The sequence below is a fragment of the Gracilinanus agilis genome, chromosome X (genome assembly GCF_016433145.1).
Source record: "Gracilinanus agilis isolate LMUSP501 chromosome X, AgileGrace, whole genome shotgun sequence".
Lineage (NCBI taxonomy): Eukaryota > Metazoa > Chordata > Mammalia > Didelphimorphia > Didelphidae > Gracilinanus > Gracilinanus agilis.
Window position 1 is genome coordinate 64901382 of NC_058136.1, and position 18876 is coordinate 64920257.

General features: G+C 48.1%; 1 protein-coding gene across 1 annotated transcript in view; it reads left to right on the top strand.

Moving 5' to 3' along the window:
• TMEM164 (transmembrane protein 164) overlaps positions 1–18778 on the top strand; it is a 43499-nt gene extending 24721 nt beyond the window's left edge. The window contains exons 2-4 of the mRNA XM_044682527.1: positions 5438–5504; positions 6142–6220; positions 18562–18778. Of these exons, the coding sequence (XP_044538462.1) occupies positions 5445–5504; positions 6142–6220; positions 18562–18743 (321 nt within the window). The 5' untranslated portion in view covers positions 5438–5444 and the 3' untranslated portion in view covers positions 18744–18778. The remainder of the gene's footprint in view (positions 1–5437; positions 5505–6141; positions 6221–18561) is intronic.
• The last annotated feature ends 98 nt before the right edge of the window (positions 18779–18876 follow it).

Consider the following 18876-nt stretch of genomic DNA (forward strand, 5'->3'; position numbering starts at 1 on the left):
TAGCTCAGTGGATTGAGAGCCAGGCCTAGAGACGAAAGGTCCTAGGTTCAAATCCGGGCTCAGACACTTCCCAGCTGGGTGACCCTGAGCGACCCATTGCCTACTGGTTGTGGCCCTATGCTCCTAGAATGGAGTCCCAGGATAAAAAAAAAAAAAAAAAAGTGGGGGTTAAATGACTTGCCCAGGGTCACACGGCTAGGAAGTATCTGGGTCCACATTTGAACCCAGACCTCTTATCTCCAGACCTGGCTCTCTGTTCACTGAGTCACCCAGCTGTCTCCAATGTATTCTTTTTATTAATTCTTTTTTTTTATTTAAGATTTTATTTGAAAACATTTTTTCCATGGTTCCATGATTCATGTTGTCTCCCTCCTCTCCTCCTTCTCCCGTCCCAGACTTGACAAGCAATTCTACTGGGTTATACATATATTATCACTCAAATCCTCTTCCCATATTATTCATTTTTGTAATAGAGTTTATTAATTTTTTAAGCCCCTTACTTTCTGTGTCAATTCCAAGGCAGAAGAGCGGTAAGGGCTGGGCAATGGGGGTCAAGTGACTTGCCCAGGGTCACCCAGCTAGGAAGTGTCTGAGACCAGATTTAAACACAGGACCACTCCTCTAAGTCTAGCTCTCTGTTGACTGAGCCACCTAGCTGCCCCCATTAAATCCTTTTTATTCATTAAAAAAACACTTTACGTTCTGTCTTAGAATCAATACTAAGTATTAATTCCAAGGCCAAAGAACGGTAAGGGCTAGGCAATGGGGGGTGAAGTGACTTGTCCAGGGTCATAGAACTAGGAAGTATCTGAGGTCAAATTTGAATCCAGGACTCTAATCTCCAGGCCTGACTCTCAACCCACGAGCCACCCAGCTGCCCCTCTTAGTATCGATTTTAAGACAGAAGAGTGGTAAGGGCTAGGCAATGGGGGTGAAGTGACTTGCCCAAGATCACATAGCTAGCAAGTATCTGAGGCTGGATTTGTTTGAACCCAGGTGCCCCCATCTCTAGGCCTAAGGAAGGGCTCAAAGATTGGAAGAAAAGATCACATAACTAGATATGCAGCTAGAGATAGACAGAAATATCCACTAAAGTCATCTCTGAAATTGCAAATTGGAAATGATGAAAGTAAAGACTTTGGGAAACCTGGAAAGACAGAAATTGCAGAAGTGAGAAGACAATTTACTCATTAATACAAAGGAAGGTGCAGCTTGGCTAGCACAGTGGATAGAGCACCAGGCCTGGAGTCAGGAAGACCCGGCTTCAAATCTAACCTTATATATCCGCTTTTGAGCGAGGTGACCCTGGCCAAGTCACTGTCCTCGAATTGATGCTAGGACAAAAGGGAAGGAGCTTTTACAAAAAGAGAAAGGCAATTACATTAAATGACTTCAAAAGTTACCTACGATACAGTGGAAACGTCTGCCCAACAAAAACGGGATTAAGAGGGAATGAATGTCAAGTCGACAAATGGCAGGAATGTTTATGGAAAAAGGATAACTATAAAGCAGCCTGCCCATGGCAAGATGTAAACTTGTACAGGGAACCTATGTAAAGGATTGCTGACCATTCTCCAAGATAACTTTGAATTCCCCATGGATACCTTCCAGGCAGCGGGTAGTACCCTGGACAGAGCACTGGACCTAGAAGCAGGAAGAGCCGAGTTCAAATCTGGCCTCAGCTACTTGAATCACTTATGCCTCCATTTCTTGAACTGTAAAATGGGGCTAATGATAGCACCTCCCTTGTTGTTGTGCCGATCAAATAAGAGAATACCTGGAATGCACTTAGCACCGTTCCTAGAACATTGATGGGTGCTGTCCAAAAGCTGCTTCAGCATTCTTGGTCTTTAAGAGGTCGTAGACAAAATGTTTTCAAAAGTAAAAGCACAGATTTGATGTAAACATTTGACAAAAAGCTCAGTCTCACATCCTACCCATCGGATTGGCAAAATGGAGAAAAGCACAGGGCCGCTCGATGCTGGCGCGACTGTGGAGAAGCAGGTCCGACTTCTCTCTTTCTGGTAGAAACTTGGAGCACGTTTCTTGGAGAGCATTCTGGGAGAGAGCAGAAAGAGTTTCAGAAAGAATCGTGCCCTTTGGCCCAATAATCCCATCGTTGGGATTATATGCCCCAAAGGGTTATTTTAAAAAACAAACCACAAAAGAGGCTCTTCAGAGATTTTCATAGCAGCAACATTTGTAGAAAGAACAAAAGACTGGGGTCAAACTAAATGAACAACAATGAGGAAACAAATACATAATACAGTGAATTTGTAGAGTGTAATTAAGACCAACACATTCGGGGCATTAAAAAAATCTGAAGCAACCTTTGTGAGATAATACAAGGTTGGCGAGAAGGCAGAACCAAAAGAATAGGCTATGCGCAAACTAAATCCATCCTCCAAAATGAAAGCGAAGGATCAAAGAAGGGCCCCAAATAGGAATGGAGCCACTTGGCTCATCTGTTATCACTTAACATTGTTTGGTGCTTCTGTTGAATGGGACAGTGATGGCTGACAGCAGAGAGAGGAGATGAGGGCTGCTCCACTCTTTTTGTTTCCTCTTCCTCTCCTGAAGAGATGGAGCCATGTTTGGGAATTGACAACAAAAATCGCTAACCTGCTATTGACACCCAAGATAGAGTTAAGGAGGTGGGAAATGAACGTCTGGGTGCCTTTGATGAATTCTGGGCCCCCACCCCAGATGATCAACATCCCCAGGTTCTCGTAGATTTGGCAGAAGGGATGATCGAGCCATAAAATGATAAAAGGGCAAACGCCATCCCGATGTCTGAAAAAGGGAAGCAAAGGGAGTCTATGAACCCCAGGCCAGGGAGTGTGACTTTCAGATTTTTGAGACTATATTATTAGAGATATTTAATGAACATCTGGAAAAGAAAATCAAAACCTGGTAGTGCCATTGGGCAACCAGGGAATGTTCTCAATGATAGAGCTTAGCAAAGGGTTTAATAGAGCATGCCATGCTCGCCGTGTGCGAAAGATGGAGAGATGTGGTACGATTGGGAGGACCTACAGTGGCTGGATAGTCAGTGCCAAAGAGTATTCGTTTGATGGTTTGGCATCAGCTTGGCTGGAGGTCTCTAATGGAGTGCTTCAGGAATCTGTGCTCGACCATCAGCTATTTGACATTTCTCTCATAGACACGGAAGGCAGGATCATCGCATCTGTGCAGTACACAAGGCCGGGAGGGATGTCAAATGGAATTCATGACGGGATTCAAAAAGATCTTGATAGCCGGGAGGGGAGGGGGAAACTCAAGGAAGGGGCATGGAGGGGTGCTCACCGACACACCTATGCATTCCTCCTCCCAAGGGATGTTAACAAGCTTTTGGCGGTCCATGAACTTGGGTGAAAACAAATGATATCTTTCTTGTCACTGTTCTCTAACGGAACTGCATTGTTTTCTTCAATTATTTAGAAATATTATTCTGAAAAGGGTCTATAGGCTCCACCAGACTGCCAAGGGAGTCCATGACACAAAAGAGGCTCCTCAGAGGGTCAGAGGTCTGGGCAGAACCCACTAAGATGACATTCAGTAGGGCTAAAAATGTAAAGTCAGCCTGGGGTCAAGAAATTAACTTTATGACTCCATCTTTAATGAGGATTGATTGAAGGAATTGGGGACCCTCAGAGCACAGAACTCAGGTAGATTTCCTCTGTGTGTGTGTGTGTGTGTGTGTGTGTGTGTGTGTATGTGTGTGTGTGTGTGTGTGTGTCTGTGTGTCTGTGTGTGTCTGTGTGTGTCTGTGTGTGTCTGTGTCTGTTTCTGTGTCTGGAGGAAGGTGGGACATGACAGCAATGTCTTCAGGTGTTTGAAGGGCTGTCATGGGGAAGAAAGCTCTCTTTGTCCCCAGAGGGCAGGACCAGTAACCATGGGGAGAAGTTATGGGACTTTTGGCTTGATAGTAAGAAAAACTTCCCAAGAATCACAACGTGTAATGGGCTGCCATAAGATGTATCTGAGTCCTCTCCCTTGGAGGTCTTCCACTCACCACTTGTTGAATGTTTTAGTGGGGCTGGATTCTTTTCAAGTAAGGATTGAGCTGGTGGCCATGGACGTCCATTCCAAGCCTCCATTCTGTGATTCTATGACTGATCAATTATAGCTTCCCTGGAATTCCATGTGAACTGGAAAGACCTCCAGGAAGTGATGCAGAGTGAAAGGAGCAGAGCCAGAAGAACATTGTACACAGAGACTGATACACCGTGGTAAAATCAAACATTAACAGACTTCTCTACTAGCAGCAATGCAAGGATCCAGAGCAAGGCTGAGGGACTTATGAGGAAGAAAACCAGCCACAATCAGAGGAAGAACTGTGGGAGCGGAAACACAGAAGAAAAACAACTGCTTGAACACATGGGCTGATGGGGATATTATTGGAGATGTAGACACTAAACGATAACTCTAGTGCAAATATCAGTAAAATGGAAATAGGTCTTGATCAACAACACATGTAAAACCCAGGGGAATTGTGGGTTGTTATTGTAAAATGTTAGTTCTTTCAAGATTAGTCATTTAGGTATAAATCCTGTGAGTGGTGGTAAACCTCCTAAGGATAGAAGGGTTAGTGTTAGGGTTAATAGCCATTCCATTCATGGTCTTTTAGTATGGAGCAAACATTGGGCATGATAGGCTAAGCAGACAGTATCTGCCTATTACTATGTGTAACAACGTTTGTGGAGAAGACTTGAGATATAATATATCTGATGTGATATATCCGATGCATGTAATAAGCCAGATTCTAATGGAATCATCAGCATCAACATAGCAGTAATAATAATAATAATAATAGCCCTTGCTAACCTGTTTCTCCATCTACAGATGGATGGTCAGAATGAAATCATGGGGCAGGTCTGAAGATAGGAGGTCCTGGGTTCCAATCTGGCTTCAGACACTTCCTAGCTTGGTGACCCTGGGCAAGTCACTTCACCCCCATTGCCCAGCCCTTACCTCTCTTCTGCCTTGGAACCAATACACAGTTTTGATTCTAAGATGGAGGGTAGGAGTTAAAAAAAAAAGGAAGCTAGGAAGAAGAGGGCAGCTGGGTGGCTCGGTGGATTAAGAACCAGGCCTAGAGACGGGAGATCCTGGGTTCCAATGTGGCCTCAGACACTTTGTAGCTGGGTGACCCTGGGCAAGTCACTTAACCCCCATTGCCTAATCCTTCTGCCTAGGAAACAATACATAGTATTGACTCTAAGATGGAAGGGAAGGGTTAAAAAAAGAAATATCAAGCACCCCAAAGCTAATTGAGCCCCTCAAAAAGCATCCATTTCCACAAGATGTGTGTCCATTTGGGCCAATATCCTCTACTAAGCCATGTACCAACACACACACACACCCCTACCTGGGTTGCCCATTTCAGAGCAGACAGTGACTAACATGGATGGCCTTCTCCTCATTTCTCTTGCAGGCTACAGATGCACATGCTAAATGGGGCTCTTCTGGCATTGCTTTTTCCTGTGGTGAACACTCGTCTGGTAAGTACCAGAGGGCTGAATGAAAGGGTCAGTGAGACAGTATTGGGGGCCATCCCCTTCTTTTTTAGATGACAAAGTTGGGTATTTGCCCATTTGGGAGTACTCTTAGGCAATCAAAGAACCTTTATGAAGATGACTATGTGCCAGACCCTGGGCTAGGCACTGAGGACTATGTTGCCTGACAGTGCTAGGTGGCAGGAACTCTAGAGGGCCTTGAGGGTTCTAATAGAGACTAGGCAGAGAAGAGGCAGTTAGTCGATCAACAAACCTTTATTAAGACACTGTGTTAGGTACTAGTGATACAAATGCAAAAGAGAAGTGTTCCCTGCCTTCAACATGCTTGATAAGATCAATCAGCAAGCATTTGTTAAGGGTCTGCTATGTGCCAGGCATTGTGCTATGTGCTTTACAAATAGTATCTCTCTCTCTCTCTCTCTCTCTCTCTCTCTCTCTCTCTCTCTCTCTCTCTCTGTGTGTGTGTGTGTGTGTGTGTGTGTGTGTCTGTCTGTCTGTCTGTCTGTCTCTCATATATATAATAATAATATTGTATATATATATGTATATATATTGCAGAGATTCTGTCCAACTCCTTCAATGAAGTACTGTCTCCTGAGTTCCTCTTCTTTTGTCTCTGCAGCTCCCCTTGGAGTTGGAAATCTACTACATTCAACACATCATGCTTTATGTGGTGCCAGTCTATCTGCTGTGGAAAGGAGGTAAGGCCCAGCCAGGCACACCACCAGCCACATGGCCCAGTCCAGACTCGGTCATGCTTTTGGAAGGTGTGTCTATCCCAGGGTCCCCTGGTGACAGCATGAATGGGAGAAGGTCAAGGGAGAAAAATACAAAGCCTCTGCTTCTATTCCAGGTCACTCTGTTATTTACTTAAACACACATCTCTGTCTATGTAGTGTGTATAGAGAAAGCAGAGCTAGATGATAGAGAATAGTAAGATAGGAAGGAAGGAAGGAAGAGAAGCTAGAAGGCAGGCAGGTTGCTAGCTAGCTGGATCAGTGGAGACATAGGCAACTAGATAGGTAGGCAGAAGAAGATGAATGGTGGGTAGGCAGATAAATAGATGATGAGAAGGTAGATAACACGTAGCTCCATAGTAGGTAGATAGAAAGGCTAGACGGTTGGTGGATACGTAGGTAGGTAGATAGTTGGAGCCTGGCTTGATAAGTAGGTAGATACATAAATATGGAGAGAGAGTAGGTAGATGGACAGAAGGATAGAGAGGTGATAGGTGGATAGTTGGTAGAAAGTAGATAGACAGACAGACAGAAAGATGATAGGTTGATCATTGAAGCCTGGCTAGATAAGTAGATAGATAAATAGATAGGTGGATAGATAGATAGTGGGTAGATAGAAGGGTAGAGAGATAGAGGTAGATAGTTGGTAACTAGATAGTAGGTAGATAGGTGAATGGTAGATTAAGAAAGAGTAGGTCTAGATAGATAAATAAAAAAATAGATAGATAGATAGATAGATAGACAGACAGACAAATAGGAGAGGAAGGAAGGAAGGAAGGAAGGAAGAGAGGATAGATAGATGATAGGTAGATAGTAAGTAGAGAGATAAATAGATAAATGGTGGGAAGGCAGTTTGAAAAGGATAGGTTGGTAGATAGATAAATAGCTAGACAAAAGGTAGATAGATAGATAGTAGGTAGATAGAAAGGCTAAGTGGTTAGCAAATGGGTAGATAGAAAGGATAGATAGGATAGATAGATGATAGTGTGTAATTGAAATTTTGAGGTCTCTGATCTAAACTTACTATGGAAGTTTAGGGGTCTTTCAAACTACATTTCCCAAGAGCCAACTGGCTTCTTCTCTTGTGTAATCATGTAGACAGGAAACATAATAATGTAGAGAGAAGGATAAAGACTGAGGACTGGATGGGCTCTCTTTTCCAGCTGAAGTAGCATGGTGGCGGAGGTAATGGTGGTCCTTTCAAACTGACTCTTAACATGGCACATGGCTTCATTTTTCTAATGGCTACCAATAAATCTTTTAATACTCTAATATTTTAAAATCTATCCTTTTATATCCATTTGATTTCTTAGAATAGGTAGAGAGTGGGTGCCCAGCTAGTTGTGGGTGAATAAACAAGTAGATCATTGGTAGGTAGATAGATAGATGCTAGGTGGAGAGACAGATAGTAGGTAGATGGTAGGTAGGTAGAGAGAGAATGCAAATGTAAGGAAAGTTCATCTCCCAAAGTGAAGCGGTGACATCTTGCAGACAGAGAGGGAGAGAGCTCCCAGTAAGAGCCCACTACAATTGCTGGAGCACTCTTGGGAACTATCTTGGGCTTGGTACGTCCATGTAGTTACCAATCAGGACAGAAGGTTTACCTTGAGGAAGTAAGGAGTCCAATGGAAGGTCTGTCCGTAGTGTATAACAGCATAAAATCCTGGCCTTCGGGTTGGGCGAATTCTCCTCTCCCAGCTTGAGGCTGGTTGTTATATTTCCAGAACAAAGAGCATTTGGTTCCTGCCTGTCGCTGCTTCTACCTTCCTGTTACTAGGCGATAAAGCTCCATCGAGAGATTGCGACCTTGGTTTCTCAGCTCTTAGATTAGCTATAGATTTCAGCCTTGATTCCTAGTTTAATTATAGCTTAATTACCATTCAAAGCTTAATTCCTTGCTTTTACAATAACGGCACTGTTCAGAGTTTGGGCTTTGAAGGCCCGCAGGCCTCCACATAAGAAGGTAGCACGGCTAATCCACCCCCCCCCCCCCGCAAAGAATGGGAGCCAGAGGATTTTTCCACTGGGGGGAGGGGGAAATGTGCCCGCCTGCTCTCCAACCCCATCATTTCCCTAGTGGCCAGGGCGTGGGCTCTGGATGGGACCAAAGAGTAGAGTGAAATCACTGAAGCTCCATAGAGGTCACATCGGGAAGCTCGTTCTTATTTGTACCAAGGATGGGGCAGAGCGGCCAAGATGTCGGGAGTCCTGGGATTCGGGAGGAGAGGAAATTAAAGGGGGGCCGGATTAGATTGGGATGTTAGATATGGCCTTGGGGACTACTTTGCCTCAGTTTCCTTCTCTGTAAAGAACGGTGCTCAGAAGTGACTAGAGCAGACACAGACAGGGCTAAGTTGGAAAGCTCCTGGCCTTCGTGGGAGAGCAGAACAGGATGATGGCTATTCTGTTTGAACCTCAACTCTAGGACGATCTGGACAGATAACAAAGACCACCGTTTACCATCGGCTTCACATGGGCCAAGTGTGACCCAGTCTAGATTGGCGGACATTCGTCCCCTTGGTATAAGATGATGAGGGCATCGATTTATAGTTCAAAGGGACCTCAGAGGCTTTCCGATTCAACCCCTTTATTTTACAAAGAAGGAAACTGAGGCCCAAGGAGGAGAAGGGATTTGCTCAGGGTCCCTGGGGTAGTAGTAGAATATCTGAACTGCCCTTTCCTTTTTTTAATGACATTTTAAAATGAATTTTCATCGATTTTTAAAATGTTTACATCCTCTTCATTTCGTCTCCTCTCTCTCCCTGTCCGTAAAGCCATCTCTTATGAGGGCTTAGGAGCAAAGCAGCATGGGAGCTGAGCTCCCTTTTCCCTAGAGGCCATTTTGTCCTTTTGCTCAGGAACAAACCTGAGCGGTTGCCCTAGTGAATTCCGTGACAAATAAAGTCGGGGGTGAGGATGGAGGTGTGAGTGTGGGCCCTCCCTCACTCTCACTCTGACTCTTGGCCAAGTGGGAAGTGGAGGAGGTTTCTGGCTCTCTGCTGCCATCTGCTGCCCTCTTGGGCGATCATCAGACTTCAGAGAGCACAGGCCAATGCCTTGGGCTTCCTCGGAGCAGCAGGGGGATGCTTTGGGGCAAATAGAGGCAAGGCTCTGGAGTCTTTGGGGGGGGGGGGGCTTTGCCTTTCATGAAGTAGTTAAGGAAGTCATCCAAGCCCCAGATGATCAAGTCTGAGATCCCACACTCAAAGGAGCCTCTAGTCCTACCCCCTCATTTTACAGAGGCCCTGGGAGGGCAAGGGACTTGTGCAGGGTCACAAAGGGAGGAGGTGACAGCATCCAGATTTGCACTCGGGTCCTGGGACTGTGAGTTCAGAGCTCTTGCCACTGAGCCGTGTTGTCTCGTAGCCTAGAATCTGAAACGAGCCCACTAGGGGGCCGAGCCAAGATGGCGGTCTCGCAGCAGGGCAAGCCGAAACCTCTCTGAGACTCCTTCCAAGCAGATCTCTCAAAAGCACCTCACCTGAGGGAGCAGGAAGCAGCAGCCCTCCATTGCTCCCAGGCCTGAGCCTGGCCCAAGCCTCCCTTCTGGGGCCGTTTGCCCATCGCAGCATCTCCATCTCCTCTGGGTCATATTGGCAAGACCTGCTCCTCCGAGGTTCTGTGATCCCCAGGGAGCCGGGGGTCTACCTGTCTGCATCTTCCCCGCATCTCTCGTGGTTCTACAATCTGGGCCCAAACAGAACAGCTTTGGTCCCTCATCCTGGAAGTCCCCCCGATTGGCCAGACATCCCTGGTACCTTTACCTAATCCTCACGGGGCATGAACGGTGTCGGGGAAGAGGCGGGAATGGGGGGTCATCACCATCTCAGTCATCTTCCTCTCCACTCTCCTGGCCAGGAGCGGCCCTCTTTTTTTAACCCCTCACCTTCCATCTTAGAATCAATACTGGGTATTGGTTCCAAGGCAGAAGAGTGGTCAGAGCTAAGCAATGGGGGTCAAGTGACTCGCCCAGCGTCACCCAGCTGGGAAGTGCCTGAGGCCAGATTTGAACCCAGGACCTCCAGTCTCTAGGCCTGGCTCTCCATCCACCTAGCCACCCAGCTGCCCCCCTGGGCTCTCTTTTCAGACAGTCTTTTCTCCCAGCTAATTACCTCTTGGGTAATTTGCATCCTTGTCTCTTCACAATAAAGATGGAGAAAGCATCAAAATGACACTATTCAAAAATGAAGCTGGGGGTAGGGGCAGCTGGGTAGCTCAGTGGAGTGAGAGTCAGGCCTAGAGACGGGAGGTCCTGGGTTCAAATCTGGTTTCAGACACTTCCCAGTTGGGTGACCCTGGGCAAGTCACTTGACCCCCATTGCCCACCCTTACCACTCTTCTACCTATAAGTCAATACACAGAAGTTAAGGGTTTAAAAAAAAATGAAGTCGGGGGCAGCTGGGTAGCTCAGTGGATGGAGAGCCAGGCCTAGAGACGGGAGGTCCTGGGTTCAAATCCGGCCTCAGACACTTCCTGGCTGGGTGATCCTGGGCAAGTCACTTGACCCCCATCACCTACCCTTACCACTCTTCCGCCTTGGAGCCAGTACACAGTATTGACTCCAACATGGAAGGTGAGGGGTTAAAAAAGAACCCAGAAGCCACCTCACAATACCGTAGAGGCAGCCCAACTTAGGACAATTCAAAGCCTGCAATGACTCAAGCGAAAGGATGGTCCATCATGATCGATGGCTTGGCTGAGGATCCAGTGGAAGAGGTGCTGCTCTCCAGATGATTTTCCATGCACTATGGAGCGGGAGGGCGAGGACCTGGGAGGGGGCACTGAAGAGAAAGAAGAAGCGTATTCAGAATTGGTCATCCCAAGTGAAAGAGAGAGAACGGAAGAGACTGATGGGACAGAGGAGGGAAGGCAGATGTCCGGGCAAAGGGCCGCCCAAAGGGTATTGTTTGAGGAGCCCAGAGAAAAGGAGGCCTTTAACAAAAGGACAGGAGGGGGTGGAAATGGCTTGGCAATTTGATGGGGAAGCGATTGGGATCTTGCGAGGGCAGCCGCTCAGAGTGCCAGCTGGTGATGACCTGCAAAATTAAAAAAAAGATACAAAAGATGGAAGAAGCTGGAACGAGGAGGGAAATGATGTTCCCTTCAGCAAATAAAAGAGAATTATTCAGGCAAGATCGATGGGCCTGATTACACGAAACTCGAAAATTCCAGGTAATAAAAAAGCCTCATTAAAAAGGAAATGAGCAGAGCGAAGAGATGCAGCAGGGCCTGGATAAGGACAACCATTCTCCAGCATGCTCGCGTCCCGATGAAAAACTGGGCATGTCCCCTGCGGAAAGAACCGCCAGACGCTACACAAAGTCGGTCTCCGCCTGCGGTAGATTAATTTCCAGATAATATGAACACAACATTGTCAAGAGGAATCCAGGTTACTTCCAAGTCACTGTGTGGGTGATGGCGAGGAGGCCAGGCCTGCAGTCAGGAAGAAGCCAGTTCAGATCCACTTAGGAGCCATCCTGGTTGTGGGACCCTGGACAAGTCACTTCACTCTGGGTTCTTCATCTATCAATTTGGAGGTTGGACTGAAGAGTCTCTGAGGTCACTTCCGGTCAAAAATGGAAGATTTGGCAAGCTTGGAAAAAGGCTCAAGTTACTAATAATGAAAGAAATGAACATTCCTTTTTTTTTTTTTAACCCCTCACCTTCCGTCTTAAAGTCAACACTGTGTATTGGCTCCAAGGCAGAAGAGTGGTAAGGGGTAGGCAATGGGGGTCAAGTGACTTGCCCAGGATCACCCAGCCGGGAAGTCTCTGAGGCCAGATTGGAACCCAGGACCTCCCGTCTCTAGGCCTGGCTCTCCATCCACTGAGCTACCCAGCTGCCCCCTTCAGCTAGCATTTGTATAGGGCAGGTAGGTGGTGCTGCAGGGGAATAGAGTGCCAGCTCTGGAGGCAGGAAGGCTCATCGTCTCCCCAAGTTCAACTCTGGCTTCAGACACCCTGTTTGCCTCAAGCTCCTCATCTGAAAAAGGAGGTGGAGAAGGAAATGGCAAACTGCTCTGTCATCATTGCCAAGAAAATCCCAAGCAGGGTCACAAAGAGTCACACATGACTGAAAAATGAATGAATGTTGGCCTCAGACACTTCCCAGCTGGGTGACCCTGGGCAAGTCACTCGACCCCCATTGCCTAGCCCTTACGGCTCTTCTGCCTTGGAGCCAATCCACAGTATTGACTTCAAGATGGAAGGTGAGGGTTAAAAAAAATGAATGAATGTAATATCTGAATGTAGCACCTACTATGTGCCAGACACATAGTAGGTGTCTATGCTACGCACTTTACAGCAGAGATCTCATTCAATCTTACTTTACACATAAGGAAACTGAGGCAGGCAGTGACTGGCCCAGGATCACACAGCTGGTAAGTGTTTGAGCTGAGATTTGAGCTCAGCTTTTCCTGACTCCACCAGGCTCAGCTGCCTAAGGAGGGAACCCAACAAGAAAGGCTGAGCCGGGAGTAAACAGCCGGCCTTATCTCTGTCATCAATTATGGCTCCTGGTTAAGAGGCTGATGTAAGAGAACGAATTGTTCAGCTGCCCTGGAGAGAATGGCTTCAAGTCACCCAGACCAGGGCGGCTGCCTGACATGGAGAATATGGCCACTGAGGCAGCCTCGTCTTTGCTCCGGGAAAGAGCTCGGGGGATGGTGAAGGCGCCAGCGGGTTGGAGCGCAGCGGGCACCGTCCCCGTTTGCAAAGGGAAGACTTTGATCCTGGCCAATGTTGAGAAAGTCGAGATTTAGCGAACACCTCAAAGAAGAGCTTCAAAGAGCCAGCAGGCTTCGGTTCTCTTTGTTGGCCGGGGCCACCGAGATGGTCCATCCAGAGAGCTAGAGACAGCTCAGCTCCATTTTAGCCGATGTTTACTAAAGGCCCCCCTCCCCCCCCCCCCCCCCGATTCTCTTGTGGTAGCGACGGGGCGACGGGGTCGGTCGGAATGAGAGTTTAATGAGAACCGTTGGTTGGAGGCCAGATTGTGAAGGAAGATCAAAAACATCAAACAAGAGGAGTTTGTAGTTTATCCAAGAGGCAGAAGGGAGCCATCGATGCTTCTTGAGTGGGGGAGTCGGGGATCTTTGTCACTTTGGAAGCTGTGTGGAGAACGAATGGGAGGGACTGGGTGCAGGGAGACCATTGCTGTAGTCTAGACGAGAGGTGAGGAAGGCCCGACTCAGGGTGGTGGTCACAGAAACTTGGAAAATGGCCGACCGTGTGGGGTGAACGAGAGAGAGAGAGATGAGGGTGTGTCAGAGGTTCCACAGCTGATGGACTGACCAAGAGTCTAATGGTCTGACACCCTGTTGCCTTTCTGCCAGATCAGGCCCTTCTAAATGTGCTCTGCTCCCCAACTACCTCCACGCCCGCTCCCAGTACCCCACCTTTCTTTCAGGTACCTGCATTTCCTTGCTTTCCCTTCCTGGATTTGTTGAATTTCCTGATCTTTTTTTTTTTTCACTTTTACCTCCCATCTTAGACTCAGTACTGTGTACTGGTCCCAAGGCAGAAGAGTGGTGAGGGCTGGGCAATGGTTGGTCAAGTGACTTGCTCAGGGTCACACAGCTGGGAAGTGGCTGAGGCCACATTTGAACCCAGGACTTTCCATCTTAGATTCAATACTGTGTATTGGTTCCAAGGCAGAAGAGTGGTAAGGGCTAGGCAATGGGGGTTAAGTGATTTGTCCAGGGTCACACACCTAGGCAATGTCTGAGGTCAGATTTGAACCCAGGACCTCCCCTCTCTAGTCTTGGCTCTGTATCCAATGAGCCACTAGGTGCCCCACTTCATCTACCTCTGCTCATTTTTTGATGTGCAGGAGGGCTACCTCTTCCCTCCGCCACCCCCAGTGCGTCATGGTTCCCCCCTCGCGTTGTCCTTCTCATTCTCTAATGCAATATCATGGAGCATCATGGAGTATCTGGGGGGGGGGTGGTCTGGCTTATCCCCCAGCTACCTCCAGAAGGGCTAAGAGTATGGCAGACTATGCCGTATCTGCCGTTGGCGTCTCCCCGGACAGCAAACACAAAGTGGGCCCTTAGCAAATGGTGCTAACCATGGCCTTCGGGTTGGAAAGCACCTCAGAGGCCACTGAGTTCAACCCCTTTTATTTTCCAGATGAGGAAACTGAGGCCCAGGGAGGGGCAGGGACTTGCTCAGTGTCACACAGTTCGTTGAATGTCAGATTTAGGCCCAGGGCCAGAGAGGGAGCCCCTGATGGTGCCTGTGGAGGGGTTTGTCTGGAGGAGCCTTTGATGGCAGTTATCGCCCGTGCCCCCGGGCACGTTTGTCCAATAAACGCAGGGCTGTCCCGAGCATCAAACGGGCTAGGCCTCAGCAAGCACCACGAGAACTCCCGTCGTTACTCCTGGGAAGATAATTATCTCTGCAGGAGAGAAGCGGAGGAGGCCTTGCCTGGGCTGCCTGGGCCCTGTGCTCCTTGGGGTGGGATCCCCATCATTCAGGGGTTCACGTTTGAGAGGGAAGGAGCCGGCCGCCCTCGGCCGCATTCCAGAGAAGCTTGAGAGCCGGGTTCCATTCTCCAAGCCAATCTGCGTTCCCGCTTTCCTAGGGGAGTCAGTCCTGGGGATTTGGGGAGCAGGAGATTGGGGTGAAGGGTACCAGACCTGTGATTTCATCAAGACAAGGTCTCTGCAGCTTCTTGTCTTAGAGTGGCCCAGAGAGGCTGTGACTTGGCCAAGGACACTCGGAGGCTGGTTTGCGTCAGACAAGGGGTTTGCAGGCAGGCCTTCTGGCTTAGAGGCCAGCTCTCCGAGCACTGGAGATAGAGAGAAAGACCAAAAAACCAGGTCCTGCCTCGAGGAGCTCAGAGTCTAATGAGGAGACAGTGGTGTGAAGAGCTGGGTCTGTTTGGCGTAAGTGAAAGGTACCTCAGAGGAAGAGAATGGCCAGATGGTACTTAGACACTTCCTAGCTGGGTGACCCTGGCGAGGCACTTTGCTCTGCCTCCATTTCCCCATCTGTAAAATGAGCTAGCGAAAGAAATAGCAAACCACCCCAGGATCACTGTGGAGAAAGCCCCAAATGGGGTCATGAAATGTGGCCTCAGACACTTCCTAGCTATGTGACCCTGAACGAGTCGCTGAAATTCTGTTTGCCTCAGTTTCCCCACCTGCAAAATGAGCTAGCAAAAGAAATGGCAAACCAGCACAGGATCTCTGCTGAGAAAATCCCCAAAGAGGTCATGAAGTCAGACATGATGCAAACAACTGAACGGCACAAATTTTGTTTTGCTTCCTCTGATTCCAAATGCGCTGACCTTTTGATTTACCTTCTTCCTGTTGGTGATGGTGTGTAAAATGGACCCTAAAGCCCGCTTGGTGCTGGGGTTCAGATTGGAGCTCCTGTCTCTGTCTCTGTGTCACCCTCTCCTTTCCCTTCCCTTCGCCCGCCCTCCCTCTGTCCCTCGCCTTCCCCATGGAGGCAGGCTCTTGATGTCCAGTGATTGGGCCGCTCTGGGATACTCCCAGAAGTCCTTTTTTCCCCAGCTCAGGGTCCCAACCCGGGTTCACCTCTGCCTTGGAGACTCTGCTCGAGGGCTTTAAGTTACCTCAGGAAGATGGGTGCCCGCTCAGCCGCAGCCTGTTAAACCACCACCCAAGGGCGTTTCCTCGACCTCGGCTGGTTCTTGAACGAGTTGCTAATGCCACGGGATCTGGGGGAGGGAAGGCAACTTTGCCATCAAGGTTGCCTTTGTGGTAACGCAGAGAACCAGGTGGGCAGGGAGGGTTCAAGGTAGTCTAGAGTACAGCCTGAAGAACCGGGTCAGAACAAACTAAGGAACAAATGCAATAAACCAAAGAGAAGGCCACCTTGCAAAGGCAAGTCGCTCTGTGGCCAGCAGGGGGCCTTAATGTCTAATGGGAGGGTCCTAGTTTCCATTTGAGTAGGACACCATTGGTTTACAGCAGTGATGGGCAAACTATGGCCCACGGGCCAGATGCAGCCCCCTGAAATGTTCTATCCGGCCTAATGTGACAAACACAACGAGTAGGATACGATACAATGAAACTTGGAAAGAGTCTCCTTAGAAACAGACTGACAGAGGAGCATTTCCTTTCCTTTGGCCCCTCTTTCAAAGTTGGCCCATCCCTGGTTTACAGGGCTGTCTGAAAGGGTTTAGGCATCGCTTTGGGTGTGGTGGATCTTCTGGCCCCACTGGGGAGAGAGTGAGCCGGAATGGGTCACGCGCCACTTCTGACATTTCGCCTCTTTTGGGTGCCCTGGAGCCCTCTGGGGAGTCTGGGGAAGCCTGTGGCCTCCTTCCCAGACTCACATTTTCAAAAGCCTAAAAGAAAACACGTAGGATTACAAAGAAAACCAAGTGGCCCCAATACCCTCATTCTATAGCGACTATCGCAGAGACGATGCTGCCCTCTGCTGGCCGGAAGCTTCCTACTCCCTCCAGACAGAAGTAGTGCAAACAAAACTTCCACAGAGAACCAAGGCAGGCAGCAGGGCAATGAGCTGCCTTGGCTTATGGAGCTAGGAAGCATCCAATGCTTTTTTTTTTTAACCCTTAACTTCTGTGTATTGGCTCCTAGGTGGAAGAGTGGTAAGGGTGGGCCATGGGGGGTCAAGTGACTTGCCCAGGGTCACACAGCTGGGACGTGGCTGAGGCCAGGTTTGAACCCAGGACCTCCTGTCTCTAGGCCTGACTCTCCATCCACTGAGCTACCCAGCTGCCCCCCCATGCTTTTTTTTTATGGGTACATAAGAGTCAGCCATCTTTTCAGTCCTTTTGGGGGATTCAGTTGCGTCTTGTTAATGCTTATTCTTTATTATTAATGATGGTCGTCCAGTTCATAATAGAAAGAAAATGAATCTGCTTTTGCCAGACTTTTTCCTTAATCCTTAAGGATCAGCCAGGATTCCGGGTCTTCCATTTCCCTCTCCATCAAATTGCTTTTCTTCCCAAATCTAAAGAGGGTGTCAGACTTGAATTTCCTCTCGGGCTGGAATGGTCCCTCTCTTCCACTCTCCCCTCTCTCAAGTGGGATTTGAACTCAGTTCCTCTCACTTCAAAGAGAGCCCCCATCTCTTCCTCCCCAGGACCAGGTTCTCCCCTGTCAGTGACAATCAGAGGCAACCTGGCTCCCCTCTCTGTGGCTTCTTCCACCCCTCAGAGGATGTGTTGTTATCTCTAGTTCCAGGATCCTGTGTGATCTTGGGCAAGCCACTTCTTTCCGGGGCTCAGTTTCCTCGTCTGTAAAACGAAGGTATTGGACTTTCTCAACTCTTGAGCCTTCGTACTTTGTCCTCCTCATCTCGGGGCCCTCCTCCCCCCAATTCCTATGAGATGCCCCTTCCAGTTCTGCCACCCAGGATCCTAGTAACAGGGCACTTAATTTCAGGCTCAAAATATTGCAGCTGGCGTAGTAACTCAGGCTGGCAGTGGAGTAGGAATGGAAATGGGGTTGGGTAGAGGGTCCCAGTGAGTGGAAATTCCCTTGAAGTGGCTGCATATATTCAAATTCACACTATTCAGAGTTAGAAGTCTGGAAACTGGGGGCAGCTGGGTGGCTCAGTGGATTGAGAGTCAGGCCTAGAGGCGGGAGGTCCTGGGTTCAAATCCGGCCTCAAACACTTCCCAGCTGGGTGACCCTGGGCAAGTCACTTGACCCCCATTGCCCACCCTTACCATTCTTCCGCCTAGGAGCCAATACATAGAAGTCAAGGGCTAAAAAATGAATGAATGAATAAATAAATAAATAAATAAATAAAAGAAGTCTGGAAAGTATGGCCATTGATTCCAACCCAATGGGAATTTGAATTCGAATAATAATAGTTAATTGCATTGATATAGCACCTACTATGTGCCAGGCACTGGTCTAAGCACTTGTATACATTTATAAATATTTACATAAAATATAAATATTATTCCATCCGATCCTTACAAGAGCTCTAGGAGGCAGGAGTTTTTATGATTCCCATTTTACAGGTGGGGAAACTGAGGCAGGCAGTAGGGCAATGAGTTGCCTAGGGTCATGTAGCTAGGAAGTGTCTGATGCACATTTGAACTCAGGTCTTCCTGGCTCCAGGCCCAGGGAACTCTGCACTGTGGTGCCTCCTAGTGGACGTTGTGATTGCTTTAAGGAATTCCTTATTCATGCTTATCAGGGTCTAGCTGCCCCACTAGGAGGAGCACCATTAGGCAGCAGGTGACTTTTCTGAACTGAGTACTCAAATGGGGCATAGAGTAGTGGTTCCATTTGCCATGGAGCCATAGACATCTTCTGAGTATCTGTCTCACCAGATTCTTTTCTCATGCAGGTGTCTACACTCCTGAGCCGCTCTCCAACTTTTGGTGGGCCCTCCTGGCGACTGGCCTAATGTTCTTCTATCATTTTAGCATTTTACAGTTCCTGGGCCTGGTGAGTGTGACTGTTGCCATCTCCTTTACCCTCCACTGTTATGCTCTCTCTGTATTCTTTTGTTCAGAGCCTGATGGCTAAGGCCAATGGGTTGTGGGGGGGTAGAGGGGGGAAGGGTTCTTTCTTTCTTTCTTTCTTTCTTTCTTTCTTTCTTTCTTTCTTTCTTTCTTTCTTTCTTTCTTTCTTTCTTTCTTCCTTCCTTCCTTTCTTTCTT